General features: G+C 44.8%; 2 protein-coding genes across 3 annotated transcripts in view; one reads left to right on the top strand and one right to left on the bottom strand.

The window, feature by feature from the left end:
• Positions 1 to 5193, top strand: part of srcin1a (SRC kinase signaling inhibitor 1a) — a 59408-nt gene extending 54215 nt beyond the window's left edge. The window contains 2 exon segments of the mRNA XM_088317749.1: positions 1140 to 1495; positions 1497 to 5193. Of these exon segments, the coding sequence (XP_088173875.1) occupies positions 1140 to 1495; positions 1497 to 1530 (390 nt within the window). The 3' untranslated portion in view covers positions 1531 to 5193.
• A 548-nt stretch (positions 5194 to 5741) lies between these two features.
• Positions 5742 to 14953, bottom strand: fmnl1a (formin-like 1a). 2 transcript variants are annotated; one of them, XM_088317760.1, is made up of 25 exons: positions 14522 to 14953; positions 12452 to 12535; positions 12002 to 12088; positions 11849 to 11919; positions 11487 to 11570; positions 11246 to 11395; positions 11044 to 11152; positions 10509 to 10585; positions 10332 to 10425; positions 9962 to 10036; positions 9777 to 9887; positions 9537 to 9686; positions 9358 to 9459; positions 8378 to 9098; positions 8162 to 8286; positions 7879 to 8081; positions 7561 to 7795; positions 7431 to 7499; positions 7275 to 7355; positions 7068 to 7197; positions 6839 to 7002; positions 6673 to 6774; positions 6497 to 6589; positions 6107 to 6212; positions 5742 to 6021 (listed from the first exon to the last, which is right to left on the bottom strand). In XM_088317760.1, the coding sequence occupies exons 1-25, from the start codon at positions 14705 to 14707 to the stop codon at positions 5957 to 5959; spliced, it is 3474 nt and encodes a 1157-aa protein (XP_088173886.1). In that variant the 5' UTR covers positions 14708 to 14953; the 3' UTR covers positions 5742 to 5956. The 2 variants fall into 2 exon arrangements, with proteins under 2 accessions (XP_088173886.1, XP_088173884.1); XM_088317758.1 differs by having other exon boundaries at positions 8375 to 9098; positions 11246 to 11398.
• Positions 14954 to 14976: the final 23 nt, after the last annotated feature.

Raw genomic sequence — 14976 nt, forward strand, 5'->3', positions numbered from 1 at the left:
GCCACCAAAGTTTCGTGTGATGTTGATGAATTACTTTTTTTTTCCCTCCTGTATAAAAGCAACAACAAAAAAAATCATAGTGGCTTAGCTTGACATGCTTCAGTAACTTCCATTTCCTTCGCTGCAAAGCCCTCGTGCATTCTTAACGTAACAGCAACATGCCAAATTTTTAGACTTGAGGTTACATCTCATCATGCTTTACTTGGCCTTTCTAATCCTTCAAGATTTACTTGAAGGAAACATATTGCGGAAAATTGGGCTTTAAGTTGCCTGAAGTACCATACGAGTTCACAAGTGCAATTTGACGGCGTTGGGCGAGCAACTTGGAAAATATTCGATACTATATTCGATGCGACATTAAATGTTGTGACACCACGGGACCTACCGGAGAAATGTTGATGGCTAAGCTGCAAGCGATTCTACATGAAATCAAAAATCAACCTCCAGTCTTTGTTACTCAAACTCCTTTTTAAAATCTGTCACCCCCCGCTCCTCGCCCCACAAACGGGCGTCCGGACAGGCCAAAGGGTTGGACCGTTCCGCCTCACTATGAAATCAAACCTTCTTGCAGTTTGTTGGAGCCTCTAAAAGAAAAAAAAAAAATTTTAATTCAGTAATTGCGCAATTGGAGCATAAGACAGTGAGAAGTACACTAAACCAAATGTGCTTGGCGGTGGCGCCATTAGACGAGATGTATTCAAACATTGCCATCTAGTGGTTCATCCCTTCATTACATGTGATTGTGCCGTTTACACGTGTGATTATTTTGAATTGTTTTAATGCATACTCGTCATTAAAAGTCAAAATAAAACTTGTGTTGGTCGTCATGTGTCGATGGCGCCCAGGCCGTCGCACATGCTCGTGTCCGCCTGAAATAATGTGTCCTTTGTTTGTTCTGTCCCCCCCCCTTCCTCTTCCTCTTCCTCCCCCCGTCTTCCCCGTGGTGGCGTGACCCCGCCCGCCTCGTCAACGCACGATAACCGCCCCCCCCCTCCTCCCCCCCAGCAGTGAGCACCTTGTGAGCATGTGTGCGCAGGCAACCTCCACTTTGTCGGACTTTTTCATCGCCCCCCCCCCCCCCCCCCCCCCCACGTCCTCTTCACTCTCGCTCCCCTCATCACGTGTCCTCTGACCTGAAGGGAGCCGCGGGCGTTGAGTCGGGGATCCGCCGCAGGAGGGCGGAAGGCCCCACGTTGAGGGCGTCGCCCGGCCAGGCCAAGGCGCTGCTGGCCAGCCTGTCGGCCGCCGGCCTGAGCGCCGAGGCCCTGCTGCTGTCTTCCGCCCTGCGCCAGCACCGCCTCCTCCGCGAACAGCAGCAGCAGCAACGGGCGTCGGCGTCCGCATCGTCCCTGCCCTCGCCCAGCAGCCGCTCGCCCTCGCCCGCCTCCTCCTCGTCGCAGACGCCCACGGCCACACTGTCCTCGTCGTCCTCGCCCACCACGCCCGTCCTGTCGCCCTGCTCGCCCACTTCGCTCACGTCGCCCACCTTGTCCAAAGTCTAGTCTGAGCGGTTGCAAAAATGGACGGTAGCAGTGAAAGTCCACCGAGGGAATTCTCACCCCAACGCACAAAACTGGACCTTCCTTGAGCTCCCACCTGGTATAAGCTGATCCTGTTTTAAAAAGTAGAAGTGCTCGAATCATCACCACGTGAGTCCACGCTACACAAACGTGCATCTCACTAAATTGCAATATGGTGCAAAGGTTTTTGCAGTTGTTCAATTAAAAAAAACATTTTTTGCATACTCCATTCCTGGAAAGTAAGTTAAAAAAAAAACCGATACAACATCATTTATTAATTATTTTGTGGACGCCCACAGGCTGCAAGACCAGTTTGAGAGCCCTTGTTCTAAATTAGAATGAAAACGCCCACAAAGCAAAATCCAAAAAGTATTTTCCAGGATGAATCTTTTCAAGGAGAGCAGGGATGGGCAACTGGCGGGAAAAAAATATGGGTATTTTGGGGAATTTATTTTATTTGTATTTTTTAATGAAGCTAAAACAATCTTGAAAATACTTTGTATATTTTTTTCATGAATAATGGGGCAATCAGTGGGAAAAAAAATCCATAATATTCTTGTCTTACTTCTGGTTAGGAAGTGCGCACCGATAAAAAAAAATTGAAGACCTTTTCTTCCATATTCCAATTTATTGGCGCGCATGCGTGTGTTTGTGTGTCATTGTAAAGCTATTTGGTGTTTTAGCTCAAGCTGAAGTGGTGCTGTTTACATGTTTACATGATTCTTTGACAGACAAAAGTATTAGTTCAAACCTTTAAAAAAAATATATATATATATTAAATATATGTTATGAGTTAGATTACAGCGAGACGTTGTGGATGGTGCTAAACGGCAGTTTGGGAACGTTCCTTTTTTGTCGTTTGTCAATGCAAAAGAGGCATGCTTGGATGAATTTGTTGTGGAAGAACTTAAGAGCAACCCCCCCCCCCCCCAGCCCCCGCACTGCCATGAAAAACTGATTTGTAGTCATTTTATGTTAGGCAGCAGCACATCTAAATGAAGCTACAACTTCACAAAGGACAACTAGAATACGCCTATCTCCAATATTAATTTAAGATGTTAATATTAAGACAATCATTGGCATTGCAAAAAAACTCCAAGCTCCCCCAAAGACGACAAGCCCTGTCTGCAGTCCCACTTCATATTGTTAAGGCGTCAAAAAGGCTCCAAGTAAGCACAAGCGTTGTTATCCCTTTAAAAAAGAAAAAAACAATAAGCGTCACTTGTAATGTCACATCAGTCCACTGGGAAGCAGCCTTCCTTATAAGCAGCTTATCGGGCCGACTTTTACGCCAAACATTTATTAAAGATCAAAATGGACGTCAAGACTTGAAACGAGTGAGCGCAGTCGCCTCTTAATGACATTTTAATGACAAAGCACAACATGACGTGTGGACAAAAGTGTCACAGTGTGTTTGTACGTTTAGCGCCAATATTCTGCTCGTGCAATCCGCACGATTGGCAAAGCACTGCTGGACTGCTTTTATTTTCTCATGCACAAAAACCCTTTCAATTATCGTTGGACTTTTTTTCTTTTCCTTTTTTTTGGGGGGGGGTGGTGGAAATCACCTTCCCTTCGGATATTACGGCTTTAGAGTGCCTCGTTGTCAGCCACGAGTACGCATACATCATGCCGCCAAAGAAAGCAGTGTGGATTCTTCTAAGATTGACTTGAGAGCCTGAGCCACGACTCTTTCGGCTGACGTGGCTGCTTTAGAACGCCTCGTTGTTACCTCTGAGTGCATGCGCGTCATCACGTCATGTAGCAAAAGGCGAGATAACAATGAGGAAGGATTTTTTTCTTCTTTTCTTTCCCTGTAAAGTCGGACTTGAAAGCCAGCGAGTCGACTGGAGCTTTGGACTTGCAAAGCCCCTTTAGAGTGCCTCGTTGTTATGGTATATCTTTTCCCACCCTTGATACAAATGTTGAAATTATAATCATTACATGAAAAGTATGAATAATAGTAAGCAACAATGTGGTCATGGAACCAGCGAGGAAATCGGTTTCTTTACAAGCACAAGTGCAACACATTGCACTGTCAACATCACAAATCATCATTTTGTGGAAGCAAATTTCAAGTATTTCCTGCGAAAGCCGTTGAATGCACAGTGAAACCATCCGTGATCCCCCGACTATGTTTCACTTCCCTTTGACCTCGGACATCAACACTATGACCGAAGAGCACATTTAACACATTTTGCAGATTAAAAAGTAGGAATTAAGAAATGCAGCAGTTGCTTCAGAAGCTAAACGTGGAAGCTACGCGTATTGGACAACCCCGCTACCAACAACCTCAACCTTCCTACAACACTGTATGCATATATGTATGTACATGTATATGTATATTTGCATATGTATATATGTGTGTGTGTGTGTGTGTGTGTGATGTGCGTGTATGATGTTCGTTTATGAAAGAAAGTGTTATTATGATATAAATATTTATATATACGTACAGTATCGACTTAGACTAAACTGTAAAATGCTATCACTGCTTCATTTTTTATAAATTAAAAGTGTGATCATTTTGTACAGATTTTAGTTTTTTTCCTTTTCGCATTCCCACGGAGCTTATTTCTTCATATGCGTGGGTTTTTTTTTAAATTATATTTGTTTAAAATCTATATTTGTATAGGCTCTGTAATATACATAGCTCCTTTTTTTTTTTCTAGGATTTTCAGTCTGGACATGTGTCTATAATATATGTATTGAGGAATTGGTGGCCCAAAACATTTTTTATTTAATAAGAAAAAAAATATTTTTTTATTTTCTGTTTGTCTTTTTAACATTTATTTATGTATTTTAAAAAATCACTCCATGCTGTGTTTGCGTGTTTTGGTGCTGTTGGAGGTGCCACTCTGTGGTGTTGAGTACAAAGTTCGTATGAGGTCACATGACCAGTCTGCGTGCAAAACGGCAACGCTGTTAAGCAGGAAAAAAAAAAGTCGGGAAAGCGGAAGCACCAAGATGGATCAACAATGAAGAATTTGAACTTGTATCTTTTTTTTTTCAATACACTAAAACTATGTGCTATATAGTATGTACTGTATTTTTACATGAATGTGTGGAAGTTCAAACAGCATCGCAAAGTAGAAGAAACAAAAATTGTGTAAATAGACTAAGTCGTTTTTAGCCGGTACAAGAAATTATGTCCAAAAAGCAAAATGTATTGATTGATAAATATTATTTATGCGTAGAATGACAGATTCAAAGGTATTAAAACACCACTAACGCATGTGTCGTCTCAAGCAATTGCACGGTGCAGTCAAGATGATTTTAAAAAAAGAAAAGAAAAAATACTACATCTATAATGAATGTTTTCTCTTTAAAAAAAAAAAAAAAAGAATTAAACCCAAAAACGTGTTGAAGTTGAGATTTTTGATTTTGTGTGTGAATCAAAGGCAGGCATGTTAGGTCGTGTGACGTCTGATGGGATCGCTTGAGCGTTGGCCCAGAGTTTGTAGTTAGTGTGACATAAACAATAAATAGTAACATCATAGATCTATTATAAATATAAATAAAATAATATATAAAATCAATTTATTAAAAAAAATGATGCTGGACTTAATTTATTAGTGTGGATGACATTACGTGAGGAAATGTGTGTGACCAAATGTTTTGTACATAATATGCTGTGATTGTGTGTCCAATAAAGTGCAGCTCCTCTTGTACAGTTCACCGACTCTCGTCAATTTCTGTCTCCCGGCGGGGCCAAGCAATACAACATCGACGTTACACCATCCTTTTGGAATCCATTTGCTTGTGGTCAAGCTGTCATTTAGCGCTTAGCTCAACGGCGTATGCAATGGAGTCAAACTGCGGGACTTCGGGAAGACCCTTGTAGGGTGCAAATGTTTAATGCGCGCGCTAGGTGCTCCGTGTGCCAAATATCGATCAACCCGAGTCCGCCCGCGGACATATTTCATCACGAGCTCATTCTGTATTTAATTATGATAGCCACTTACGCTGTTGGCCGTGTTCACACCCAAAACGGCGAAAACTGCCCTTTTAAGTATGCAGGCCTTCACACGTCTGCAACATTTGGTCAAACACACCTCAGCAATTTTACAAAATTTTAATCACTTTCACCGAAATTTCAAATGAGTAAAATCAAATCGAAAATGTTCGTCTTTGTCTATGTAAAGGCACAACAACACTGAATAGGCTTTGAAAGAAAAAAAAAAAAATATATATATATATATATATATTTTTTTTTTTTTTTTTTTTAATTTTATAAAGAACAACAAAGGCATACATCTGAATATATGGTGATTTTTCTTCTGGTCATATTTTGGATTAAAATACATCTTGAATGTATGTATTTATTTACAAAGCAACTTCCTGCTAAAATGCCAACAAACGATCATGTTGTTTTCTGGCAGGAGATTTCAAGTTGTGTGTGTATCAATCCACTTTCAGCCTTGAGGATGTTGTTTCTTTTAGGTGTCTGAGCGTTGAGCTGTCCGGCGACCGTCTGTGCGGCGGTACGGCGTGTTCCTCAGATCTGAGCGTTGGAGAACCAACAATAAGGACGATGGTATGGCCACGCACACGCTTAACACACACGCACGTTTGTCACTTGGTGTTACCTGTGATGATGTCCTCCAAAGCTCCGTCCTTGCCCTCGCGCACCTGAGGTTGCACCTGCTTCCTCTTCAGTTCGGCAATGAAATCCATTTTAGGCATTTGGGGACCCTGAAAGAGTCAAAGCAGAAGACGCCATGTCAAATGTCGAACATCACGTGACCAAACCCAGAAAGCAGATGAGCCGCGATGTTTGCAAGTTTGTGTTCTCTTTAGGAAATCAAGTCTGGAGGAAATTTGCGTCAGCTTGATGGGGTTTTTTTTCCGTTATACACAATTTGTGTGATTTGACATGGTACCACAAATAAAAACATTGTCCGTCACATGGTGCGAGCTGCACTGTATTAGATTTGCTGTGTTCCAAGTGGCAACCTCTTAAATTGCAGAACTTTTACCTTATGGCTTCCGGCCTTTGCTGGCGAGCTATCGGTTGCTTGGCTCATCTCGAGCTCCATTTTCTTCTTCTGCTGATTATCTTGCTCGGCTTTCTGCGACCCCCCCCCCAAACGAAAACAAATAATAATCAGGTTCAGGTGTTCCACACTTCTGAAAACCCTCCTGACATGCTCACCTTGTAGGCTTTGATGAAGCGTACAAAGAGTGGGAAGAACATGGCCGGCTGCGTGGTCTTGGGGTTCTCCCCGAAATACTCCACAACTAAGCAGTAAGCCTCCTACGCGATGGAGAAGTGAAGATCAGGTTGACGGACAAGCTCGCTCGTGGCATTTGAGGCTAACCTGAGCCGTCTTGCTGTCTTTCATCAGAGACTCCAACTGCTCACTGTTGCTTTTGATGAACTCCTTCAAGACCGGGCTGTCATCCTGGACCATGAACTCCTTCTTGGTCATTTCCATCCCTCGTTCCAGGGAGCGGATGTCCTGGAGGATGCTGTCCAAGGACACTGGCGGAGAGACGGCAGCTTTTGAGTCAGCGCATTCCACAAAAGACGCAAGTGTGAACAAGTACCGAGGGCTGCCTTGTCCACAAAGTGGAGCTCGGTGTGGAAATTGGCCAAGTCGGGATACTTCTCATGGACGATGTTGGCAATGAAGTGGAGCAGTGTCTGCGTGCGGTCTGTGGACTTTGTTTCCAGGAGCTGAAGGACAAATAGATGTTGACAAAAAGCTTCCCCTGGTCTCCATTCTGATGTAAGCTCTTAGGAAGCTAACTTACAAGGTCGAGACTCTGCAGTCGAAAGCCGTAAGCTGCCCCTCTCTTGCTGCTGTTCATGTAGTTGCCAAACGCTAAAACGATCTAAAAGGGGTTACCAAAAAGATAGTTAGGATCGGACTGAAGGCTTCAGGAGCAAGTTAAATCTCTTGGACCGACCTCTAAGATCTTCTTTAGTTTGGCCGAAGACTTGATGGACATGGACGCCGCGATGATGGAGTTGATTTGCTGTGGCGAGAACAAATTCTCAAATGATTGGTCCAACACTCTCAGAGGAGGCTCGACTCACCGGCTGCAGTCGTTTGACGCTCTCTGGAAAGTTTCCCATGAAGGTGAGCGTGTTAATCCGCTGGCTCAGGCGAGGGATCTTGCCGAATCGCAAAATGAAGCGGTCTTCGTCCGTCAGGTCCTCGAGGGGTCGTCCGTCATTCTCGTAGTTGATCAGCAGCTTGATCTCAAAGTCCGAGGGGATGAAGTGCTCCAGTAGCTCCAGAAAGTCGATGGACAAAGACTGCTGATCGTACCTGTAAAGCAGAAACGGACAAGACTGATTTTTTTTTTGTTTTGTTTTTTAAGTGGTGAAGAAGGTCAGTTTGGCGGTCTGTACGTCTCGATGGCGGTGCAGATCTCCGACGGAGTCATCCCCGCTTTGCGCAAAGTGATGGCCAAATTCTTGGCCTTGTTGGGGTCAATCAAAGATGTCTTGCTGGAAACCTTTGGTCCTAACTTCTTTTTCCCTTTAGCCAGGTCTGTCGAGTTACCTTGTGCCTTGGTCTTGAATTGTTCTTCAAACATCTCCATGTTCAGCTCCTGGAGGTACGTAGAAGGACAATAAACCTAAATCTCCAGATCTACAGAGACTGTTCTCGGTCTGAGGTCTGTTTTCTTACCTCCAAGACTTGCTCATCATCCAGCTCATGAAACACGGTTCCCGTGACCTGATTGGGTTTTAGAGGCTGCCAGTTCAACAACGGCATTCTAAACTTCGTCTGGATAGGCTTCTTACTCTTCAACCCTGAGGAGACACAACGAAAACCATGTCACGATTGGTTTAGGATTATAGACCTGGGATCTCGGTCCTTTCGGCAATCAGAAAGTCTCACTACCAGAAAGAATGCTGGGTGCTTCCGGAGGTGGTGGGGGAGAAGCACCAGGTGGAAGCGGCGGAGGTGGGGGCCCTTCTCCGGCGGCTGGTGGAGGAGGAGGCGGAGGCGGCGGCCCTCCTCTGGCAGCAAGTGGAGGAGGTGGCGGCGGAGGCGGCGGCCCTCCTCCGGCAGCAAGTGGAGGTGGCGGCGGAGGCGGCGGCCCTCCTCCGGCAGCAAGTGGAGGAGGCGGCGGCGGCGGAGGCGGCGGCCCTCCTCCGGCAGCAAGTGGAGGTGGTGGCGGTGGTGGCCCTCCTCCACTGGCAAGTGGAGGAGGCGGCGGAGGCGGAGGTGGGAGCAGCTCTCCTCTGGCAGCAGGTGCAGGAGGTGGTGGTGTCTCTGCTCCAGGAGCAGTAGGTGATGGTGGTCGTAAAGGAGGAGGTGCCAAGGGGCGGATTATAGCTGAGGCGGTACAAGCCACATCGGCCTGTGTTGTTGGTACCGAGACGCTATCAGTCACGGTGATGGGCACAACCTTGATGTCCAAACCTCCTGAGGGGGTCCTGCTCAAGCAGATCAGACCCTTCTCCTGCAGCTCCTGGATCTTCTGCTCCAGCTCAGACGGTGCCTGAGAAGCCGCCATGCTCAAACGCTCCCTCTCCTTCTCCCGCTCCCTGTCCAGCTCCTTTTCCCGTTCCCTCTGCTGCAAGGTGCTCACTTGAGAACACGAGTCTCTCAGGCTTTCCTGTGATGGGAAAAACTACGGATCAGTGTGAGGTGCAATATAGCGGATCTCATATGATCACACAAATGCGATCAATAGACAACCCCATCTATCAACGCCTTCGTTGGCTTCCTCCCCAATCCCTTCCTTCCTTCCTATTATGGTGCACCTGAAGAATGGCATCTGGTGGCGCCCTCGTTGGCTGTGAAGCCTGCCTCTACAAGTTGGACTATAATGTTGCCTACCAACTACCCTTTTGCAGTGGAGTAAATAAACATACCTTGAGCAACTCAGCCTCTTTGGTGGCCTGCATGAGTTGAGTCTCAAGCTCGGAAATCTTTTCTGCGTTCTGAGACTCCATCTCTTGGAGCTGAGCATTGAGCTGGAAAGCACAGGGCAAGGAACTTCTGAGCGCACGTCCACGACCTCCGCCGCGCGCATTCGGTCTACCAGACCCACCTGAACGTTGTGGTCTTGCAGCTGGTCCACATGCTCCAGAATGCCGCCTCGGCTCTCGGCGTCCTCCAACAGAGCGCCAACGTCCAGGACGTTGTCCAGGTAGGCCTGGATCTGCACCTGGAGCTTCTCGCTCTCCGTTTGCCGCAGATTCTAAAATATACCAACAATAGGCGATACGCATCGGTCAACGCTATTCACGGGACACTTCATGAGGTACACCGGGCGGCTCCATGGTCTCACTTCCAGATACTTGTCCAAGCCCAAATTGGTGAACTCGTACTGCAGGTGCACGCGAAAATTCATGTTCTCCACGGAATGGACCACAATGTTGATGAACTGCATGCAGGCCACCTGCAAATTGATGAGATTCCGTTTGTAACCACCTTTTTCAAATGACGATGGTGCGAAACATCTGTAGGACCCACCATGAAGTCAATGTTGCAGTCGTCGTTGACGAAATACTCCATCAGCTTCTCAAAGCGGTACTTCTCTTTGCTCACCTGAGGGGGGACACGCACAATTAGATGCACCATATTATTATTATTATTATTATTATTTGAATTTAAATATGTTATGCCCAAAAAATATTCGACAAATTTTGATTATTTCTCTATAACCACATACGAGGTTGTTCACTGTATTTATATTGCACATGATATTGTACTGCATTATTAGATAAATATTGTATGTGCATTACACCTTTTGTCCACATGGGGGAGCATGAGCAAAGTGGAGTGTACTGTGTGTATTGTATAGTTAAATATCTGTTATAATAATAATTTATCATTATGGAACCTCTCTGAAGTTGTCAAAAGCCGACAGGATGATGTCATGTCCTCCTCTGACCAGGCACACAGCGGCCAGCAGCTCCAGCACCAGGGCCTTGGTCCTATCACAGAAGACGCATGTGGTGACGACGATGACGATGTCACAAGTACACACATGAATGCACAATCACACACACACACACACCTGTGATTCCTGCTGTTCAGACTGAGCGTGATCTCGTTGACGCAACGCGGGTGCGTCATCACCAGGTTAAAACCCGACTGAAACAGAAAACAAAAACATGACTGGAGCTTTTGTATGGCAATGTGAAGAAGTTTTCGCTCCTTTTCTGAGTGTCATTTTTCATTGTTTCCTCTTTGGTTTATCGTCATCGATACGTTTGGGAAAGGGCGTACAAAAACAACAAAAGCTAAAGAAAAAGCACTAAACGTCCATCCGTCTTTTACTTTGCATTAAAGATGTTAATTGAAAGTTTCAAACTTACAAATGGAGTGCACGATAAAAAAAAGTCACTAATAATAAATTACAATTCCCAAAGCCTTGTTAGACCGTCCTCCTTCCATATGAACGCACACAAATGCTGAAATAAATATATTTAAGCTGAAATTTCATGGATAAAAAAAATGCAAAATTGACCCAAATAATTATTTGGTTTTTATTTAATTTCGCTAAAGACAATGTTTATTTGTGAGTGAGTTCTGGTGACCTAAAATGGTACCTGATAGTTCATGATGGCCCTCAGGCACATGATGCACACGTGCACGTCATCTCTGTGACTTGGCGAATGCGACTTCTTCAGCATCTTGTTCCCCAGTGTGGAGCTGATTCTGTTCATGACGACAACGTGAGCGTGCGTCAGTCCACGTTGGACCGCCAACGCCCAAAAAACGATAAGCGCGACTTCGGAGCGACCTTCTCACCTCACTGTGAGCGCTCGTGCCGCTCGGGTCACCCCGTGCGAGTGCGAGGCGCCGCCGCTGTTCTTGGTCAAGTCCTCAATGGACCTCCCGTTGACGGGCCTCGATCGCTCGCTCAGGCTGCCGCCGTTCTCGCTGTTCTCCGCTTCAAACCTGCTGGAGTGACGCAAATTTCCGAGGTGACTCGGTGGATGGCGGGGGAATACCGGGAAGCTTTTCAAGTCGCTGCAACTGCGCTACTCACGGGGCGTCGCACTGGGCCTGAGACAAATACTCCACCAACACGTCCAGACCTTTATTTTGCTCGTTGAGGAACTCTTGAGCCCAACTTAAAGACACAAAGTAGCCCCAGGAAATGATTACCTCCACCAAGGAACGTTTGATTTGTTTCTTTAAACTCTTTTATCAGCATATTTTATGCCTCACTATAATGCAGTAGAACCAACCATGTGACTTCTCCCAGCCAAATTTTTAAGTTCCATCAATTGAATGCAAAGCGGGACTTTATTTCAAATTGACAAATTAATATTTCGTATGTAATGTCGGAAAAGGGTGAAAAAAAAAAATTGCAACGGTACTTATTTTTGGAGATTTAATGAAGCTCACCCGATGTGATTGGTGCGGAGGGATATTTCCAAATCCTTGAGGACCTTCGTGGCATCTTGGATTTTTTTCTTCTGATGAACAAGCACCAGCAGAGCATGCAAGTCATGAGACTCATACAAAACCTAACAATGAGGGAAGATCTCGTTTACTGACCCGGCGAGCCACCACCACTTGGTCCTGGTAGAAGCTCCTGATCTTGGCCGGGTACGTGGACGGAGGACTTTTCACCTGGAAGCGTTCCTGAGAGAGCAGAGTGAACAACACGCACGAACAATGAGGTAAGTGCGCACACGCGAACACACGCTTATCAAGGTGTGCCGTCATCCGACACTGTTGCCATGACGACGCCTTTGAGGTTTTGACACCGTGTTTAACCGCACGTGTGCTCTGTTTGAAGGTGTTATTGCAGGATGTTTCACGACCAAACCATGTTTAGTCCAATCAACGTCTTGAAAATAAAAATTGAATGAAGGAAAAAAAAAAGCTAAACATATATATATGGAAATAAAGGGAATACCTTTAAAAATGATATTTGTGTAATAACATTAAATCCAACTAAAAAAGGTGCAAAATTTTAAAGAGGAAAACAACCACAGTTCGTACCTGGTCACAGACGAGTTCCCATTTCTTGTCATTGTCATACTGACTCAACAGCTGCAGTTTATCAGGCGGCAGGTTCATGTAGCTCTGAAAGACAGATATTATTTATTACTAAAGTGTATTTTTCGTTCTTTTACACATGAGCATACCCAGAAAACAGGTGAGATGTGACGCTCGTTACCTGAGCCCTTCGGCACTGTGATGTCATCTTCAAGCAAAATGGCTAAAAACGGGTGCATTTTGCCGCTTCATTCATATTCCACCAACACGAAATTAATTAGACAGACTATCATCTTTGGACTCGTGGAGGTGCATAGAACACATTGCAAAGTTTGTCTTTTGTTTAGTTTGCTTTTTTACTTGACTTCTCCTTTAAGACACATTTTGAGTTGATTACTGTCATTAGTTAGCAAGTTAATTTCAGTGTACAACATAAAAGTATATTAATTCACTCAAGTTATCTTTGGGCCTTTCATTTATCCACAATGTCGATGACGAAAGACTCGTGACTTGTTTTGTTCGTCTCAGAGTACCTTAACAGCTACTGAGTGAAGGTGTCGCAACACGAGGCAAAGTCTTTGCTCCCAAGTTAGCGTCTTGCTTTCATTTTGCTTTGACAGCTAAACCAGCGAGATGCTCCCTTTAACATAAAAAGAAGGGCAGTTGCGATGCTCATTTGCAAAACACGAGCCTTCTGTTCGTTGCGCTTCCTTCTAATTTGTTTTTCACACAGGAAGTGAGTTCAGACACAAAGCAAAAAAAAAAAAGACATTGTTGAGTCCACTTGTCCTAAAATTGGGTCGAAAATTTAAACGCCCATTTGGAACGAGTACCTGCTCATTCTCGGAAAAAAAAACATGTACCACTTTTCCTGTTCAGGGAACAAAAATAATGAAACATTTTTTACACTAATATTAGATGACAGGAAATACGATCATAATAATAATTCTTATGCCTATTAACAGCATCATCATTGACATTAGTATTAATTTTCTTCTTGAAATTTTTCATACCAAGCAGAACTAAGTGAGGATCCCTTTCTTCAGCAATTGTCAAAGAGGGCTCAATAAATCCACATTTTGACCCACATTTGAACATCCAACTTGGAATTTGATCGGTTGAGAGCGAATAAACTAAAAGTGACAAAAGTCAACCTGAACCCGATCAGATGGGATGACGACATTCAGCACGAACATCGCGAGCGCAGCGTGTTGAAAGCGTGCTGCTTTCCGGTCTTCTGGTCTGTGGCGCTGGCGTGTCGTGCGTTGTTGCTCCACTTCCTCTTTAGGCCTTTGCACGCTCTCCGTACCAAACCGTGGCGCCAATCTTGTTGCTCTTTGCATTTCATTTCATTTTTTTATTGCCAAATGTTTTGATCTTTGAACTGTGGTGGCTAATCCACGGTTTGTAGGCTTTATCTGACCCAGAAACCATTTCTTTTGGCTGTACATGCCATTCTAATCCATAACACTGTGGGCTGTAAAAGACGGTGTTATTAGGACGTGTTTTTATGTGTCAGCATGAACCGAGCGAATGCACTAAAGTGTCATTTCTCTTTGCTTTGTGCTTAGTGTGACAGTAAACTTGAACCGGAAGTGACAATGAACAGGTTCTAGCCTCTTTTATTGAATAATATTCGTTAATTCTGTCTGCCAAAAAAAATGATTTCTTAAATCGTTGCTCTTCGGTCAAAGTAAGAAATTCGGCATAACAGCGGCTCAAGAAACCTTATATCAAGGCAATGCTGGGCTTTATTTTCCAACACTCGGATGAAAGCTCGTATGCCGATGTTTTGAACCTAACATTTTTTTTTTTTTTATATATATTTTTTTTTACATTGACAGAATCCAACTGAGTGACTGATACTTCGGTGATCATGAATCCAAAGGTAAATAATTAATAAACAACACTTTATATAAAAAGCCTTTTAACTGTCAACCACACAACTACTTTTGCACCGTCCTGCATATTGTAAACATTTGAAATGGTTAATCTACAAAGGAACATGTGATTCCCGCCTAATTCTGACCTCAGTGGGATTTAACTGACTTTTAAAAAGTGTTCTTCACTCACCAGCACCACATTGAAGCGCTCCTCCAGCTCTTCCTCAGCGGGCAAAGGCATCTTGGGAGAAGCTGGTTGCTTCTTGGGCAGCGTCGGGGCACCGGGCTCGCTCATGATGGACGCCGTGCCCACCGAGCTCCTGGATTCGCGGCCGTCAGCCAGTGACTCCTGCTCCGAGCCCACGGCATTCCCCATCACTAATCTCCACAAGTAATCCAGGAGGAAAGCCGTGTACAAACACCTTCTCGTAAAAAATCAGCGCATACCAGAGCAGGCCGCGCTCACCCCGAAAGAGCGTGTAGGCCTAGATGAGGCCTTGTGGAAAGAGGGGTTGCATCGCAAGGTGATGAAGGACGGAAGAAGAACACCTCGAGGAGAGCTCTGAGTGCGGTGTCTGAGCGCAAGGCGACACACTCTGAGAGGCTGAAAGACAGAAACCGCAGAAACAGAAAAGCAGAAGGTTA

Source organism: Idiotropiscis lumnitzeri, chromosome 15 (genome assembly GCF_059441095.1).
Source record: "Idiotropiscis lumnitzeri isolate Australia: NSW breed Sydney's pygmy pipehorse chromosome 15, RoL_Ilum_1.0, whole genome shotgun sequence".
Lineage (NCBI taxonomy): Eukaryota > Metazoa > Chordata > Actinopteri > Syngnathiformes > Syngnathidae > Idiotropiscis > Idiotropiscis lumnitzeri.

What these genes read in the sequence shown, in the direction of transcription:
- fmnl1a (XM_088317758.1), bottom strand. Translation starts at nt 14,707, where the DNA reads ATGGGGAATGCCGTGGGCTCGGAGCAGGAGTCACTGGCTGACGGCCGC. An exon ending in AGCGCTTCAATGTGGTGCTG is followed by an intron (nt 12,536 to 14,521) that starts GTGAGTGAAGAA and finishes TCTGTCTTTCAG; the next exon opens with AGCTACATGAACCTGCCGCC. An exon ending in ACCCAGCATTCTTTCTGGTA is followed by an intron (nt 8,287 to 8,374) that starts GTGAGACTTTCT and finishes GTGTCTCCTCAG; the next exon opens with GGTTGAAGAGTAAGAAGCCT.